The sequence below is a fragment of the Primulina huaijiensis genome, chromosome 3, assembly GCF_012295235.1.
Source record: "Primulina huaijiensis isolate GDHJ02 chromosome 3, ASM1229523v2, whole genome shotgun sequence".
Taxonomy (NCBI): Eukaryota; Viridiplantae; Streptophyta; class Magnoliopsida; order Lamiales; family Gesneriaceae; genus Primulina; species Primulina huaijiensis.
In genome coordinates this window covers 26,045,559-26,057,669 of record NC_133308.1, presented here as the reverse complement: position 1 = coordinate 26,057,669, position 12,111 = coordinate 26,045,559, and the positions used below count along the sequence as shown (strand labels likewise).

The window sequence follows — 12,111 nt, the reverse complement described above, 5'->3', positions numbered from 1 at the left end:
CTATTGTACAATTCGTTCAAAGTTTATGGTAATCATTTTCGTATAAATTAGAGGTAAGATGGAGCTCTAACTTCAAGAAATCTGTTGGTTGGAGATTTAGATGACAAGAATTTGAAGAGAGACGCAAACGCTTGGCAGATCTTATTATCAATGGGTCATGCAATAGATCTGATATGCAACGCTTCTAATAAGTTGATCAGTTGCAGCTTAATCGGAATCAGGAAGACACAAAAATATTTTGAACTATAATAAATAAAATAAGATGAATAAGAAACAATAATGAAATATGCATCTTTTTGTATAATCACACTTGGAGGGTGTTGTGTTATTTACTTTAATTTTGCATGGAAGAATAATAATGCTGTTGTCCTAGTCTTGTGGATCTTAGGCTGACCTTTCTATTACACTCCTCTCTTACCCACAAAACTAGCCGATCTCTCTGTCACAACTTCCATTCATTCATCTGTGTCACCATCTTCCTCTCGTTAATGTCTGTATTCAGTGTCCGTTTTTGTGTATCTTAAAGTCTCTCATGGCGACAAGTAAACCTCGTGGGAGTAAGCGATCCTCAGGCACGTCTTATTCGTCCACAGTTACAACGGTAGTCTTTGTAGCATTGTGTGTATTGGGAGTATGGGTTCTAGCATCAAATTCCTTTTCTCCACCAAAATCCACCTATCGAACCGCCGACAAAGTTCCACAACAAATAACATCCGTCTCCCAAACTCATCACTCGAAGCACAACACGAAGAAAGATGATCATCTGGTTCCTGAAGACGTACCTGGTGAATTACCTGATGATGTCATCAAACCGGTGGAGCCAAGCGAGAAGGATGCATCAACTTCTGATGATGCAGATGCATCGAATAACGAATCCGTTGGAGGAGGAAACGACAAGGAGGAAACGGAGGTTCTAGATGATCAGGGGAAAGAGCATGTAGAAGAACAAGAAAACCAAATAGCATATGAGACGCAAGTTGCTCAGGAAACAGGCACTCAAAGTCAACAAGATGAACGAATGAAAGAAGAAAATCGACAGTTTGAAAGCAAGAAAGTTAAAAATGGTGATGATCATGCGAGCAAGCAAACGCAAGATTTAGAAGATCCGAGAGTTCAGCACAGATCACATTTCGATGATACTTCAACAGTTGGACAAAATCAGTTTTCAGATAAAGGAGACAATCAACAGCAGGAAGATTCACAAATGCAACAAAAGCAACGAGAAAAGCAGTCAAAAAAAGATCCAAATGGGGCGATAAGTGATGATCAAATCCAACATGACGAGGCATCTATAAATTCAGTTGAAGATGGCTCAGATTTGAAAGAATCAAATGAAAGTAATACAAAAGAAACTAATCAGGATATTAATTCACAAGAAAATAATCAAGAACTCACCAAGAAAAATGATGACAATACCTTTCCAAACGGGGAGAACACGGAGATACCAAAAGAATCTGTAGAATCCAAGAAGGCATGGTTTACTCAAGCAGACCAGTCAGTGAACCAGAAGGAGAGACGAAAGACTGGATCAAATGAAAAAGATAGCAGCATCTACGGTTATACATGGCAGCTGTGCAATGTATCAGCAGATGCAGATTACATACCATGTTTGGACAATCTGAAAGCAATAGCAAAAATACACAACATGAAACACTACCAACATCGTGAAAGGCATTGCCCTGAGGAGTCTCCTACTTGCTTGGTTCCACTGCCAAAGGGGTATAAGACGCCAATTATGTGGCCTCAAAGCAGAGATAAGGTGTAGTCACAAAGAGAACATTTACGCTTGTAAATTTTAGTCGTATTCATTGCTATTTATTATATATTATTATCAATACTATATTACCGCAACTGCCGATACTATTATTATCAGCACCACAACACTACTATTAGTATAATATTGTTATTGTATCATTTCTATTGTCACTGCTATCATTATCATGATGAATTTTTAGTGCGTGTGCGTGTCTGGTGGTGGCAGATATGGTACCATAATGTACCACACACATTGCTGGCAAAAGTGAAGGGGCACCAGAACTGGGTGAAGGTAACTGGAGAATTCCTCACTTTCCCAGGTGGTGGGACACAATTCATTCATGGAGCATTGCATTATATTGATTTCATACAAGAGGTAAGATATTTTACCAATGATGAAAACAAAGTATATCACATTTACTAACATGTAAACCACACATTTGATTCGAATAAATTTGAAAATACAATACATGCACTGAGTCATATGCTCTTGACATAACACAAATATGCCTATGGTAGACTCCGATGAATGAGTTAATTCTCCAACTGTTATTCTGGACTCCATTGAGTGAGTTGCTTACCTAACTGAAAACTTCTTGGCTGATTCTTGAAATTCTAGAAGGTTTTCTTTTGTAGGAAGGGATTTGATTTATGGAGTATTTGAAGAACGAATAATAAATGGCGCCAATTTGAAAGTGTTTGAGATTCATTACAATAAAACTAAATTGATCAAAAATAAATTAACATCCACTAAATTGAATTCATCAAGACGTGTCCTAAATATAATATTTTGTAGGCAGTGCCAAATATTGCTTGGGGAAAACGCACTCGAGTTATATTGGATGTTGGCTGTGGAGTGGCCAGCTTTGGAGGTTATCTCTTTGAAAGAGATGTAATTGCAATGTCTTTTGCCCCCAAAGATGAACATGAGGCTCAAGTCCAATTCGCGCTTGAAAGGGGAATACCAGCAATATCTGCTGTGATGGGTTCTCAGAGACTGCCATTTCCTAGTAGCGTATTTGACATTGTGCACTGTGCACGTTGCCGAGTCCCTTGGCATGCAGATGGTTCTCTATTTCATATTATTCTTATGTATCAATATTTTTCCATGTTTTAGCAAAAGTTAAACCAATACAATCCATTCTAAAAAATTGGATTCTGATGAAGGTGGTACTCTGCTTTTGGAACTAAATCGGGTGCTTAGGCCAGGAGGTTATTTTGTTTGGTCAGCAACTCCCGTGTATCAAACACTTGAGGAAGATGTAATGATATGGAAAGGTGGTTATCTTCAATTTTTGTATCTTTTTTTTTTTAAATAGAGCTAACCTATACCATTACATGTTCTCTTCCTCGTAGCTATGTCCAACCTTACAGCTGCCATGTGTTGGGAGGTAGTCACAATTAGGAAAGACAGACTGAATTCTATTGGTGCTGCTATATTTCAGAAGCCAACCTCAAACAATTGCTATGAGAAAAGAGGGCAAAGTGAACCCCAAATGTGTAAAGATGATGATGATCCGAATGCAGCATGGTAGGTCCCCGTGGTTTCTTATGATTTAACATTCCAAAACTTATAATCTTTGTGCAGTAGGAAATTTAATCATTTTTTAGTGAGGAACGTATTGGATGTCCTTGTATTAGCAAAAGTATATGCGTGCTTCAAATCATAAGACAAATAATTCAATAAGTTCGCATTAGAGTTTATTTGGCTGCACGACAGATTAGCGTAAAACCCAGTCAAAGTGGCAGAATTGGCTTTTAAATTTATGAGTGAATGAACTCGTAAATTAATAAGCTTCGAAATGGCATGATTTCTATTAAGAATTGTAATAAGATAGCAAACATCCATCCATATTTCTACCAAGGAAAAAACTCCTTAGCACTTACAGGTCTTGGAAGAGGAAAATTAGCAGAACGTGACAGAGGCCTCTGTTGCTTCAACATATTTACTGTAACTTCTCTTCTGGCCTGCAGTTTGGATCCAGATAACAAGTAGGATGATATCTTTCAGGTACGTACCTTTGCAGCCATGCATGCACAGGGTTCCAATTGAAAAGGACAAGAGAGGATCGCAATGGCCAAAAGAATGGCCTAAGCGGTTGCAAATACCACCATACTGGCTAAATAAGTCACAAATGGGAATTTATGGAAAGCCTGCTCCAGATGACTTTGCATCAGACTATGAACACTGGAAGAAGGTGGTCACCAAGTCATATATGAGCGGTTTAGGTATTAGCTGGTCCAATGTGAGAAACGTCATGGACATGAGAGCAGTTTATGGAGGGTAACTAAACACAGTTATCAGCTTGTTTCAATAACTACACTATATATAGTCATTAAAGGGATTCAAAAGCAAAAACTGACACTGAGAAATGCTTACAGGTTTGCCGCGGCACTGAAGGACCTCAAAGTATGGGTTATGAACGTGGTGAACGTAGATTCTCCAGATACACTTCCCATAATCTACGAACGCGGTCTTTTTGGGATATATCATGACTGGTGTGAATCCTTCAGCACATATCCAAGAACATATGATCTCCTACACGCTGATCATCTTTTCACAAAACTGAAAAAGAGGTACTGCTGGTTGATCTTAGAATTCACTCATATTACAATTTATACTTGCAAACTGTAGGCAGGACGACTGATTCAGCTGGCACTTACAGGTGTAAACTTGTGGGAGTCATGGCAGAGATTGACAGAATCGTCAGACCAGGTGGCAAACTGATCGTGCGCGACGACTCCAGCACAGTTGGAGAAGTGGAGAATTTGTTGAAGTCTCTGCATTGGGAGGTTCACTTAACCTTCTCAAAAAACCAAGAAGGGATACTCAGTGCGCAGAAATCTGATTGGCGACCAGACTCCTACACAGCTCCATCTTGATTTGAGTGCAAGAATGTTATTACGTGGGCAGCATGAAAAGATTTCTACAAAGGCAATATTTTATCCTTTCGGAAGTTTAAACACCATTTTTATCAGATTATACAGGAGACGACTTGTTTGGGGCTCCCATTTTCTTCTGGTTCTCATTATTATTTTTCGTTCCAAAACACAACGAGCCATATCTGCCGTATATCTATACCGATCATGTCACAGGACATACAAACTTTGTATTTCATTTTGGTCGCAAGATTTTAAAATTTTTATATGATATAAATAGGCAGTGACACGTAACTTGGCAACCTCGTGCACTCTTTTTAAGGAAAGTCTGAATCGCATTGACTGAGCACCCTCTAATGTGGCCACCATGGTACTTGCAAAATTTATATATTATTTGGATCAACACAACCTCCAGTAGATAAAATAACGCACACAGATCATGAAAATCCAATGCTATTCAGAAAATAAGCTGCAAATGAACCAGCCAAAATCTAAGCCTCCGAAATATTCATTGTTAAAGGGACCTAAATAAACACTTCATATTTGTGCAGGCAATCGCCTGCGCACATGACCGGCTTTCTTTCCTGAGATACATAATGAATGTCACAAAATCTAACATTGTTAACGAAGACTACAGCCAAGGACAAAATAAAACTTGTGTTCATAAGTTTCTATGAATCTCCAAATGATGCACACTTCAACATTCATCAAAACCATCAAGGGCAACCAATGTCACTCAAACTCAGAGTGAAGTGAATAGGGTTCCTAGAATAAACTCTAAAATCATTACGAACATGGAATTGATACATTCAACAATTTCATTGCCTTGAAAAGATATCATGAAATTCCAGGTTAAAGATCTTTCTATATTTCTAGATCATATTCAGCATCCCAAAAAGAACAACTTCAAGCTTCATTTATGTGAGGTTGGCTCACATGGAGATGTCTCCTCAAGCACCACTCAGAAGGTTTTGCAGTTTACCACTCCGAACTGCTGCTTGGAGATCTAATTTAGAAGATAAAAGAAAAACCGATGTCATTCAGTTGCAGCAACGTATTCCAAATAAATTTCAATTCACTTGAATATATATCAAATAGATATTCATATTTTTGGTAAAAGCTTATTTCATAAAACATATAAAGAAACAATTTTAATTATTTCCTGACTTCACTCGATCAGGAAAAAGGATAATATCATTACATTACTTCTTCACAGTATATAACATTTTTAAAATAAAAATGAATCCTACCATCAGAGCCACCAATGTGTTTGCCATTCACAAATACTTGGGGGACAGTTCGTCGGCCAACAAGATCCAAAAGAACGTCCTGAATTACGTACCCATCATCTACATGTCATCAAGGAAAAAAATCAGCATCCGCAAGTCCTGTTGTGATGCAACAGGAAAGCAAGAACCCACCTCAGGCAAATCTCATCAGTGAACATATGCTAATAGAAAAAATGGATATACTTGACCAATACCTCGAAGATCAAGCTCCACGACAAAAGGATGCTCAGCAAGTTCACTGAATATTCGCTTGGCCCGCAAGGAATATCTAGTCTCAGAAAAAAACCGTAAGAGTGAATAAATAGCTTTGGGACATAAGAATAACTCCTATGCTTGAAATCTGCAGATTCGGAGTAAATTTTCCAAATTTGTGCGCTACAAAATATAAATTTAACATGTAGACGCTAAAATAGAATTTGTTAAACCAGTTTCAGACACAGTTTTTCTAATTGATGAAGCACCAGATCCACCAGCAATCACACATGCTCAGATGCGCCAAAGCCAATATTGTAAAATGTAACATAAGAACAAGCCATCACTGATGGCACCATATCAAATTTAGGACCAAAACCACTTGAGCCCCGCCTTTTGGTATCTATCACTTTCTGACTTCATTGTCAAGACAACACTGTACTCTCTCAGTTCCCAGCCATTTGTTAGTCTTACCGTGAGTTATTGCAGTTGACATTAAGCTGTGGATCACTAAATTCATTCACTTTCTAATTGAGAGCAAGCTGTGCTTAGGTCATTAAATAACTTAGAAGATATTAGAAGAAGTTATGATTTCATGTTTCTCACGTAATTGGAAAACCTTTGCATGATGAAGAGAGATTGTAAAAAATTGACACTAAACATTTACCATAGGGTAAATAACTTCTTGCTCGATCAAGTTCTTTTACAGCAATTCTCAAATGCCCGGTCCGTAACAAAAATGACAAAAAACTGTGATATGGAGAAGATCAGTTACATTGAACCAAGAAACGAAAACACGCTTCTTCATTAATTCTTCAATCTAATAAGTACACTGAACCAAGAAACGAGACACACGTCTTCCTAAATTTCACCCATACACACTCAATTATACAATCTTAACATGCTGTGAAGATCTAAAAAATAACACTAATCCCCTTCAAATTGTTATTCAACTAGTAGTAGCAGTTCTCAGCACCATTCCATTTTTAAAATCGAGACGAAAAATATCACTCTTAACATCCGATATATGAAATGTATAATCAAACACCGCTAGCGCGCCAGGGTGACAAGACTTACGGGCAGTAGGATTTGGAGAAAATGGCAATCTTGTTAGAGTATATGACATTCTGCACAAAAGCTGAAGCAGAATTGGAAGCTAGGGCTTGCGGAATAGATTTTTCCAGCAGCATTAAACAAGCCACCGCTGTAATTAAAACCGAGCGACGCTGCAAACCCACTTTCGGCATCCTGAAGACGTAATTGCTCTCTCTTTCGGGTTCGAAGCTATAACAACAACTGAGTTTCACAATATATTTTAGGGGCAAAAAATTTACACCTGCGAGAATCAAGATCGCAGCATCTTACCGTCAATCTGACAAAAAAATTGAGTTAAAAAGGGCTAATAAAATTTCATAATGGGAAATTTGAGAAGAATTAGTGTACCTCTGGAGAAATTGGAGCGCACGAACGGAAGAAATGACGAAGGCAAGGGGCGTAGCTGAAGGGCTCTTGACGATCCGTTCATACTTTCCTTACATTCTCAGAAAACGCCAAAGTTTTCGACTATATATATTCTGACAGTAAAATTCATTTTATATATATATATATATATATATATATAGTTTTGATATGCTGCACACCTACCGTGCACACTTATGTGAGCACCAATGAGGTGTCACTCACCTATTGGATGCGCAATTTTTCTATATTTCATCACATCCAATAGGTAAGTGACACCTCATTGATGCTCACATAGGTGTGCACGGTAGGTGTGCAGCATATCAAAACTATATATATATATATATATTTTTTGGAGAGAATATATGTTTCTTTTTAAAAACTTATTTAAAATTTTAAAACTAAAATTTTAGTTTGAAATATGTAATATCATAAATTAGGACTCTAAACGAATCAAATATGTTCGCAAATTTTCTGAGTTTGTTTAAAAAAATATTTTATTCATATTTGAAATTATTGAATTCTAATCGAACTCGAACATATTTGAGTTTTTTTTAATCGAATTTGAGTTGAAATTATTTTATTTGAGAATTTTTATTTAAAATATTTATATATTATATAATAAATATATTCAATTTTAATGCTTGTACTCAGGAGCCCAATGCGGTTTCTCTCTCGTCATTACACCGTAATGAGATTTCATCGTGGGTCGTTTCTTTTTGTCTTTGCCTCCGTCATCCATCGCAAAAGGTGGGTCTATAGGCGAAAGATCTATGTATAAACTGAACCATCGAAACCCAATGGTTCTCTAACACATAACCGGACTGGACCTCTTCCACGTGGAAGAGCTTGCTCGGGATGGTACTCAAACCTGAAGGTGGAATAGAGAATGTCATTCTCGTGTCGGGCTCGGAGAAGTACGATTTGAGATTTGAGTATAAATTACAATGGGAGATGAAAGACCCACTACTGTGTAATTTTAATTTGTTGGAAGTAATACATCGAATGCACCGGCAAAGGCCACCGAGGAAGCAGCACCTCTTCGACGAGTGTTGTTTGCAAAACTTCGAGCTGAAGCTCAATTCCAAAAATCATTCGAGCCACTAATGATAAAAATTCGAACTTCGAATGTGTCTATTTGAATTTGTAGTTACCATATTTCTTATGGATATTTCTTACGAAGATTATACGTCTATTTTGGGAAAAAATTAGACATTATAAACATAATTATAACAAAACTAACCATTATAATTACAATCATAGAAATTAAACTACATTTTACAATTCTTGTCTATACAAAACATAACCCAAAAAAAACTAAAATGACAGTATGATTACTGATGAAAAATATGTTGGAAGATTACTTAATAAATACATTATAAAAAAATGACTTGATTTCAACTTTGATAATACAATACTATTTATATTACTCAATATTTTCACGAAGACATCACATTATTAAATAAATACATATTAAGTATAATGGAATTCATGTTTGACTGAATTCATGTACTCAATTTTATGTCAAAAAAAGAAAAAAAAAACCCTTCAAACTCGAACTTTCTCAACTCCGAGCATCAGCCACAATCTTAAAAAACCGTCAGATTTTAGGGGATTGGTAGATAGAGTTCATTTTGACATATATGTAGGCAGAGATAATAAATAGGAAAGCCACGACTAAAACCAGAAAGTAGAATTTTTTTAAAAATTATTATTATTTTTTAGAAAAGTTAAAAATTGTCAATATATATATATATATATATATATATAATATTTTGTGTTCAATCTAATAATAATTTTTTTTGATATAAATCATATTATTAATCTATAAAACTATAATACATATCTTATAATTAATGAAAAACCAATCTTTTATCTCCACGATTCAATGAAATGCACATTTAAGTTATGAGTTCGATTGTGAGACAAATCTTATAACTTATGAGGTTTATTTAAAGGGAAATTGGCCTTCGCCGTCGATTTTTTTTTGTGTTCAGTCTCTGGGTACTTTTTTAATACCACATTTCCACATGAAGTATACCATATTTCCACATGAAGTGTACCATATTTTGTATGACATAGTACCACAATTTTGTGGGTAGAGAGTGAACCCAAAGAAATATTTTGATTGGGAATTTTTCACTAACTTCCTCTTTATTTAACATTCAATTTTCATTATTTAAATATTTTGTATAAATATATATTTTTAATAATGTCATGTCTAGAAAGGAAGACTTGAGTTTGTACGTACAATTCTAGATTCTTTGACATGCACAGCACGAAAAGAATAGTTTGCAGTTTCAGGAATCTTTCAGTAAAAATTGTCCGAATCATTATCACATAAAAGTAAAACAAAAACACAAGTTGACCAAGTATTAGGCTTTTAGTACCTGCAGATTATAAGTACTTTGCCAAACTTAACTCTGTTAATTTTCTAATTACTTTAGCATAGATTTTACTTCAGATGATAAAGTTTATGCCCTTGATACCAAATGCATCTTCAACTTATTTATCTCAAATTTTACACTGAAAAATTAATTCTTAAAATATTCTCTAATATTACATTTAACACAAAATTGAACGTGTTTCACATGTTAATTTTGATCTGACTCAACTAATAAAAAAAATATCATTTTTATGCAAAAACCCGACTCACAGCTCTACAAAAGCTTTTTTGTTCGACCGTACTTTTCGGTGCGCTATTCTGGCACAATAAGAACTCAGGATATAAGGATAAATAATAGTGATATAATATAATGTCATAAGGATAAGTCGAAGTGGATCGTATATAAAATATTTTATGGATATATATCAGATTTCTATATATAAAGTTTACATGCAATTAATTAGTATCCTCGGCAAATAAAATTGTATCTTTATCATGCATAAATAATGAGAAATATGTTTGTACAAAAACCGAGCTTGCTAGAATTCAAGTGATAAACTTTAGATCAACTTTAGGAAAATTAGAGTTCACACAATTCTTTAAAGTTGTGTTTTGATTGAGGAATTGGTTTAAAGAGAGTGATTTGATTTGGAAAATGATTTTTAGGGATGAATTTCAAATAGCACTCGCGTTTGGTGTATTTGAAATCTCTTATATCTTAAGCTTCTCTTCTTTGTCTATCTTCCTCGATTAGCTTTCTAGTTCTATTCTCGCAGCCTATATATCTTCCACGATAACAATCTCCAATTTTCTTTCTAGTTTTGAAAGTTTTTTCCTCAATCTTCTTACTTAATCTCATCGAAATAGATCTCAACAATGGTTGATATACGTGAACTTCCATTCCCAACTACACCAACAAAGAGGTGCGTTAATGAATAAAATAAATGGTGCAAGACTCATGGCTGGTGAGAAAGGATGGGGAAACTGCTACCTCCCACATGCATTTATATTTGAATATGCTATTTGAAAATGCAAGAAGTACATTCCAACTAAAATATTCTCACTTGTCTTTTTACTATCTCCCTGTGAATTTTAGGTACATTCCAACTAAAAATTAAATTAATGGTAAAGCTAAATACAATAACTATTAGGTACAACTTAAAATCATGTTTCAAATATAACACAAAAGCTATAAATCTTGTTTTGAAGGAGCAAGGGTAAGACTCAGTTTATTAATGAAAGAACTTAGCACAATTTGAAATTCTTCAAGGAATAACAATCTTTTACATTCAAATCCATGCCAATCACTTGTCAGCTTCATGTCTACCTAATCACATACACCATAAGCTCACGATGTATGATATCAGAGAAGAAAGATTAATCTGCAAAACAAACTATGATTACTCCAAAATCCACTTACATAAAAATGTGATGTGAGCCTTCTATTACGCACGCGTTATGTGCATGCACAGGGTGTGTGAAACCGTTAACGACTTATATTCAATGGAATTGATCACGTATCACTGTTTGTTTTTTGGTAAGAGTTGTTGCATTTTCTAAACTCAACTTACATTCTGTGGCATTACGTACAACAACTAGGTTTTATGTGTTAGAGTGGGATTTGATTGTACTTCGTCATGTGTCACACTTGCATCCCCAAAATAGGTAAAGGACCCCACATAAATTCGTGTGAGGCTCAGAAGATCCAAGAACTTATATCGGACTCGGTGTAGTATGGACTTTTCTGATAGAGTATATGGTCATATTTGGCTCATTTAGTTTTATTTGTGGACTTTCATAGAACTGTCTTTGACATCATACAAATATTTCACTCACTTGCCAGAGCAAAACGAGATATGATAAATTATACTGATAACGGCCGTCTTATGCCCAATTTAGCAAAAATAAGATTGCAATAAGTTTAAAATATAACATTGTAAATCTTTTCAAACTTACTCCGGATAAAAAATGGGTATAATTGGGTTGCATACAAGTGTTTATATTCACATCAGCTCAAATGGAAAGCAACTCTATAAGGAAGCAACAAACTGAACCAAGGCCCCCGTTGTGGTTCGTGGGTGGTCCATGTACCCGTAAAAAATTCACATTAACTGAAGTAGGAACAGATGCAAGGATATAGGCACGGTTTGA

The 12,111-nt window shown here is 35.4% G+C and overlaps 2 protein-coding genes and 1 long non-coding RNA gene across 5 annotated transcripts; 1 reads left to right on the top strand and 2 right to left on the bottom strand.

Annotated features, from left to right (window-relative positions):
- The first annotated feature begins 327 nt into the window (after positions 1-327).
- LOC140974111 (probable methyltransferase PMT27) lies at positions 328-4,811 on the top strand. Its single transcript, XM_073437360.1, has 8 exons — positions 328-1,759; positions 1,982-2,131; positions 2,552-2,822; positions 2,923-3,033; positions 3,112-3,286; positions 3,767-4,039; positions 4,138-4,332; positions 4,422-4,811. The coding sequence occupies exons 1-8, from the start codon at positions 533-535 to the stop codon at positions 4,636-4,638; spliced, it is 2,619 nt and encodes an 872-aa protein (XP_073293461.1). The 5' UTR covers positions 328-532; the 3' UTR covers positions 4,639-4,811.
- A 674-nt stretch (positions 4,812-5,485) lies between these two features.
- Positions 5,486-7,690, bottom strand: LOC140974112 (glutaredoxin-C3-like). 3 transcript variants are annotated; one of them, XM_073437361.1, is made up of 5 exons: positions 7,560-7,690; positions 7,194-7,452; positions 6,119-6,192; positions 5,886-5,984; positions 5,486-5,641 (listed from the first exon to the last, which is right to left on the bottom strand). In XM_073437361.1, the coding sequence occupies exons 1-5, from the start codon at positions 7,639-7,641 to the stop codon at positions 5,586-5,588; spliced, it is 570 nt and encodes a 189-aa protein (XP_073293462.1). In that variant the 5' UTR covers positions 7,642-7,690; the 3' UTR covers positions 5,486-5,585. The 3 variants fall into 3 exon arrangements, with proteins under 3 accessions (XP_073293462.1, XP_073293463.1, XP_073293464.1); XM_073437362.1 differs by having other exon boundaries at positions 7,194-7,412; positions 7,560-7,664; XM_073437363.1 differs by having other exon boundaries at positions 7,194-7,400; positions 7,560-7,658.
- LOC140974113 (uncharacterized) lies at positions 6,223-7,187 on the bottom strand. The gene is made up of 2 exons (XR_012174727.1): positions 7,045-7,187; positions 6,223-6,816 (listed from the first exon to the last, which is right to left on the bottom strand). It is a non-coding gene; the product is annotated as an uncharacterized lncRNA (long non-coding RNA).
- Positions 7,691-12,111: the final 4,421 nt, after the last annotated feature.

Coding starts and splice junctions, on each gene's coding strand:
- LOC140974112 (XM_073437361.1), bottom strand. CDS start 7,641: ATGAACGGATCGTCAAGAGCCCTTCAGCTACGCCCCTTGCCTTCGTCA. Junction 7,453..7,559: donor GCGCTCCAATTTCTCCAGAG/GTACACTAATTC, acceptor TGATTCTCGCAG/GTGTAAATTTTTTGCCCCTA. Junction 6,193..7,193: donor TTCTCCAAATCCTACTGCCC/GTAAGTCTTGTC, acceptor TTCTGAGACTAG/ATATTCCTTGCGGGCCAAGC.
- LOC140974111 (XM_073437360.1), top strand. CDS start 533: ATGGCGACAAGTAAACCTCGTGGGAGTAAGCGATCCTCAGGCACGTCT. Junction 1,760..1,981: donor GGCCTCAAAGCAGAGATAAG/GTGTAGTCACAA, acceptor TGGTGGTGGCAG/ATATGGTACCATAATGTACC. Junction 2,823..2,922: donor AGTCCCTTGGCATGCAGATG/GTTCTCTATTTC, acceptor ATTCTGATGAAG/GTGGTACTCTGCTTTTGGAA.